The sequence below is a fragment of the Oreochromis aureus genome, linkage group 6 (assembly GCF_013358895.1).
Source record: "Oreochromis aureus strain Israel breed Guangdong linkage group 6, ZZ_aureus, whole genome shotgun sequence".
Classification (NCBI taxonomy): domain Eukaryota; kingdom Metazoa; phylum Chordata; class Actinopteri; order Cichliformes; family Cichlidae; genus Oreochromis; species Oreochromis aureus.
The window spans coordinates 14,034,914-14,040,913 of NC_052947.1; the positions used below are offsets into that span (position 1 = coordinate 14,034,914).

General features: G+C 41.5%; 1 protein-coding gene across 2 annotated transcripts in view; it reads left to right on the forward strand.

Moving 5' to 3' along the window:
* gna12a (guanine nucleotide binding protein (G protein) alpha 12a) overlaps nt 1-5,765 on the forward strand; it is a 29,001-nt gene extending 23,236 nt beyond the window's left edge. For both annotated transcript variants that reach the window (XM_031729767.2, XM_031729766.2), the window contains one exon: nt 2,470-5,765. In XM_031729767.2, the coding sequence (XP_031585627.1) occupies nt 2,470-2,631 (162 nt within the window). In that variant the 3' untranslated portion in view covers nt 2,632-5,765. The remainder of the gene's footprint in view (nt 1-2,469) is intronic.
* The last annotated feature ends 235 nt before the right edge of the window (nt 5,766-6,000 follow it).

Genomic DNA, 6,000 nt, shown 5'->3' on the forward strand with positions numbered 1-6,000 from the left:
CACATAGGTTGTTATGGGCAACAATGAAAGATGTAAAGGAGCGTTTATAAAGACATCAATTTATTACCAAGGCTTTATTTTAAAAAAGAAATACAGTTAACGTTAATACTGCTAATTAAAGGCTTGTTTTTCTGCCAACTCATATTTTCTCTCGTTTCTGAGGAGATAATCCAGGTTGCTTCTTGCCTCTAATAAGGCTTTTAGCATCCGTGACTGAAGTCAAGATAATTAATGATAATCCTAAAAGCTGGATTATAGAGCAACACTCAAAATGAGCGCATTACTAATACTACCTGGGTTTCTCTGCAACCTGTGTGTTACAGTGCAGCTTTCTAAGTGTTTTAAAGTACTGGTACTGGTTTCTTACTACAAATCTCATCCACCCATGTATGCCTTTAAACCTAATATCCAAACTCAGGGTTCAAAATGCAGATTGACGCAGTCGGGTATTGAACCGCTGACCTTTACCATTTTTAGCTGACTCGCTCTTTCTCCTTAGCCACAGTTACCACTGTAGATGCCAGCTTTGTGACGAGCAGATTTTACAGCAGAAGCATAAGATTAGAGGTTTCAGCATATTTTTAAGGGTTTAAAACATGTGAGCATCTTAACTAGTTATAAAAGAGGAAGTACACCAGTATTTTTCTCACAGCCTGTAAGCCGTGTTGATCACTGTTTTGTTTTTAACCGTCAGATAGAGCATCGCTTCAAACTCAGCAGCAGCATTAGCTCCTTTCCTTTCATGAAGGATGAAAAGGAGTCACTGAAACACATTTGCTTAGCACTGAGAGCTGTTTGCAGGGCTTCCACCTCCATGCTATCTGGTTACTGAGAAACCTTCCTGAAAAGACTTATTATGCTCACTGTAGCTCTAGATGTTTATTCTTGGACTCTACTGGATTAATTTTGCATGATTTATTTATCTTGCACTGTTCTGATCAGGCCCCTCAGTTTATCCACTGTTTGAAGCAAGCTGTTTTAGCTCCTTCCTTCAGATTGGTTCTCCTATGCAAACAGAAGGTTCAAACGGCAGGTGGGTGGGGCTTCTGTGCTCGCAGCCAGAGCCTTAGTTGACCATATTAAGGATATCTGCTGTCATTACAGCATCAAGAGTAGAAATATTTAAACAGTGTTTAGAGCAGTGCTTACACATACTGTGGGAGAAATAATCACTTGATCTTCTGCTGAATTTATAAGTTTGCTCACTCACAGAGAAATGAACAGTCTCTCTCGTCTTTATGAAAGTTTCATATTAACAGACAGAGACAGTGCATCAACCAGAAATCCAGAAAAAACACATTACATAAAAGTTTGAAATTGATTTGCATGTCATTGAGTGGAATAAGCATTTGAGGTGCCAGCAAAACATCACTTAGTACTTGATGGAGAAACCCTTTTTGGCAAGCATAGTGGTAAGATGTTTCTTGTAGCTGATCAGCAGGTTTGAGGGGATTCTCACTCATCTTTACAGAAACTCTCAGAAATGTCTATAAATTAGGTTTCTTGGCTGCCGCTTTGCAACTCGAAGCTTTAGCTCCAGCCACAGATTCTCTATATGTTTAAGTCTGGAGGCTGGCTAGGCCACTCATGATCTGATTGTGCTTCTTCTTTAGCCACTCCTTTGTTGCACTGGCAGTATGTTTTGGGGTATTGTCATGCTGGATGGCCCATCCATGACTCATCTTCAGCGTTCTGGCTGATTAAGGTCCTTGTGCGTGATTTTGCAGTAGGTGGCCCCGTCCAGAAAAACAAAAGCATAATGTTTCCACCTCCGTGCTTGACTGTGGGGGTGGTGTTCTTTGGGTCATACTGAAGATTTCTCTTCCTCCAAACACAGCGGGTCAAGTTGATGCCAAAGAGCTCCGTTTGACCACAGCAATTTATCCCAATCCACCACCTTTCTCATGATCAACCTCACCCTGTGAGGACAGGTCTTGCATGGAGCTCCAGATCGCGAGGGTGACTGATCTTTTACAATCACTACAATGGTTGTGTATGTCTGCATCTTGTCCCTGATGTCCTTCAGCAGTTCGCTCGTGGTGCTGGAGAGGTTGGAATGGGAGAAATTGATTGTCTGGACCGGTGTCCAGTGGACAAGCTGATATCAGGAGTATCTGTAACTGACTGATTGATTTATTGATTGTAATCTGTGTGCCACAGTGGAACATAGTCAATCTGTGGGAGACATGCAAATCAATTTATAACTTTTATGTAAATGTGTGTGTGTTTTTTGTTGTTGGGGCAATATCTCTCTATTAAAATTAAACTACCATGAAAATTAGAGACTATTCAAATCTTTGTAAGTGAATAAATGTATAAATTAAGCAGGGGATCAAATAGTTTTTTTCTCCACTCTACATTGACCTCATTATCTGAAGCTTAGGCCATGTGTAACTGATGTGCATTTACATCAGTATAGTATATGTGAACACACGCACATAAAGACTCTTCCTCCTCTGCTTCTTCCAGGCGTTCCTGGTGCAGTTGTTTAGTCGTAAGAGGAGAAACCGAGGGAAACCGCTTTTCCATCACTTCACCACTGCAGTAGACACAGAAAATATCCGCTTTGTCTTCCACGCTGTGAAGGACACCATCCTGCAGGAAAACCTCAAAGATATAATGCTGCAGTGACCTTCACGTGACAGACGAAGGCCTCTCTGACTGTTAACTGTGAAACCAGCCGTGAATCCAGGCCTGGAGGACTGAGAAGGTCTCCTTTGATCCGACGCAACACTGACCTGTGGAACCATCACTTGACCCACGCAGAGTGGATCTTAGTGACCTCTGAACCTGTGGAGCCCTGAAGCAACTCTGGACGTTTTGGCCCCTGTGGAATCTCTATGTTTAACCTGTATAAATGTGTGAATGCTGTAAAAAAAAAAAAAAGAAAAAAAAAAAAGAAAAAGACAGTGGGCTTTTCCTTGCACAGGTTTCCAAGATGTGTAAAAAATGTAGAGGAAAGCACCAACTACATGACATGAGCACTGAACGTTGTTTTTCTCTTATGTATATAAGACTCATGACAACATGTCACTAAACCCAGTCAGACTGCTGCCTGTTGAAATGTAGCCCGAGCTGTGTGAACACGCCGCGGGAGGGGAAAGAAGCGCAGAGAAAGAATACGAGGAGGAAAAACATGAGGTTTGGAGCTGAAACATACTGTGTCTTAAAGTACGCGTGACAGAGGGAAGGGGGTTTGGGGTCCATACTGGTCATATGCTGTGTTATGTGAAAAGGTTGCACAAGTGTTCCTGTCAATGAACTTCAGCAGAGGAGTGAGACCGAGCTGCGCTACACCGCTCGTCCTCTCCTGCCCCGTCTTTTCTTTCCTCGTCTTGTGTTAATTCTCTTGTTCCCGTCATTGTTCGAGAGATCAACAGCTGCAGATAACAAGTCTTATTCTTCTAATCCCACTCCTCCTCGGCACAATAGACACATTGTTCTTCTCCTCAGAAGTAGACGGTCAAATTAGAGTCTCATCTAAGCTCTGAAAAGTGCACGCAGCTCCTGGTTTTGTATGAATCCATACGCCTTTCCCGAGCTTTTCTCTCTCTTCTGTGATTCCCATAGCATCCCAGTAGATCCACCACAATAGCCTAGACTTGACCTGAGGCAGTATAAAAAGAAATATAGTAAAAAGTATTTTAAAAAATCTACAAAAAAGCTTTGGGTTCTGGTTACACTGCTTGTTCCTGTTCCCTTTGTCCTGTAAACGTGCCAGAAAATGAAGAGATTGAACTGCAGATGACCTTATCCCCGTGTTTCTTGTAGCCATTTTGGACTTGTAGCAGTCGGGGTGGGAAGCCTTCCTAGCAAAAACACTGAGACAATAACAAGTGAGCTACGCAAGCCAGACTTTTTTTTAAAAAAGAAACAAAAAAATCATCACAGGGAAGCGAGTTTAAACACGTTCTGGTGTCTGGCTAGTCTGTGATTTCCTAATGAGTTCCTAGAAAGTGTCCTGAACGAAGTAGTTGGCTGTGTAAGGAAAACAGGAAACTGCCAGAAAGAAGTGCTGCCTTCAAATCAAAATATTTGATTACTGTCAGAAATGCAAGTTCAGTGATAAACGATGGCTCGAGATCATTTATTTAAATGTCCGCTGCATTAAAAAAAAAACAAGAAAAAAAACAGATTTAAATTTTTGAAAATACAATCCGCTTAAATTTTGGAATTAAAGTAATTTCACTGAAGATGTTCCAATATTTAAAAAAAAAAAAGCTTTGGTAAATGCTGTGTATATGAAAGGGAAAGGCTCGAGGTAACAAATCCACAGATCAGCGGTCATCATCTCATCTAAGACTTCCTGTTCCATTGATTGCCAATTGTTTATAAATGCAGTTTGTTTGTTTTTTAAATCAGGTGATAGCAGATGTTTTTTCCAAATTGCACATCGGAAAATGTGTTCCCCTGGTTCATCCGTCAGACGTTCTTGACTGCAAATGGAAACCAGAGCATTTTTGGTGCCTATTGACCTTCAGACAATTTCTATGCATATATATACAGATATGTGTATCGTCACGCTCCTCTAAAGTTCCCTGCAGCTTTATATGAAGTTTCATAGTGTCCTTGAGCTCATTGTTTTGGTTTTAGAGTCTCCAACATTACTTGTTTGGTTCACTCTCACCACTCATGGCCTTGTTTCCATCCCAAAAAAGTCCTAAAAACCGACCACACTGCACTTCTTTCCAAACGCTAAACTGCAGCTGGACAAAAATAGCAGCCAGCCTGTGAACATAGTGGACTATTTAGCAGCTGAAATGTCAGATATTTGTTCAGGAGGAGGTGCAGAGCAAAAACCGAAAAAGCCACAAGAGAGTTTATATTACCCGGTCCATCAAGATGTCTTGATTTGATTGATTTGAATGTAATGACTGGATTTTTTTCTGCATTGCGTTAATCTGATAACTGCAGAAATATTTTGTTCAGTGCAGCTTTTTCCAGTGTCGCCTGGTGACCAAACACACTTGTAATGCAGGTTTAAAGGTGAAATTATAAGTCAAGTAACCAGCAGGTTAACTGTGAATGCAACCAGTCACAATCTGTCCTGTTACGTAGCTTATTATTATGCACTGATTTCTAATGGTGGTTAAACTGCTCACGGGAGCATCCCTCATACTTTGTACATTTTTAAAATCTACTTTTTTTTTTCCTCCAATCAAGTGAGGTTAAATGAAAACCCCTGATTTGCATTTCGGTATGCAGCAGTCGGACACAGCCGGGCTGCTCTTCCCACCCCGAGTAATAAGTCTGCATTGCCTCGAGGGCGAACGAGTCAAACCGGGAACGTTTCCACTCTCGCCTTGTTCTGATACTGTATTAAAACTGTGTCATTTGTGTTTGTGTTGATAAATCCTGTACATTAATTACTGTAAGTATGTGACTGACACTGTGTGCACATCTTAAAATACAAACGGCACTCTGTCTAACGGTATCACTGTAACTATAACTGCTCTGTTGGTGTTGTTAGCTAACCTACCTTGTTTTCCTCTCACGCTTAACTTTTTTTTTTGTCGTTTTGTTTAATTTTGTAATTGTCGTCATTGCACTGGATGTGTCCGAGAGAAAATGAGCATAAAGGAAAACGCCTGGGGAAGAAAAAGGCAATGAAACAAACAAACAGATGCAGACGCTGAAAGGCGAACAGGATGGAGGTCGGGAGGGTTGGTGGGGGGATGAAAAGAGGGAGGTCTTCTGCCTTTGTTTTTTTGTTTTCCAGTGCCTTGGCTCTGTGCTCTGTGGTGAAATACACTGCCGTTTGCTGACACGCTGTTTCTTTATTTTCTCAGTGTGGCCGTCTTTTGTGTGCTTGAGTGTGTATGCAGTAAAGCAAGAGGTCGAGACCCTCTGAGCTGGAAAGTGAAGAGTGGTAGAAAGATTAGCGGAGAGGGGTTGAGGGAGGAGGGGTGGGGGGCAGATAGATGTGAGGATTTTTAAGAAATGTTTTTGAGCTCTGAAGGAGAAACGCGGGGGAAAATAAATTCAAATATGTTTTTCTAA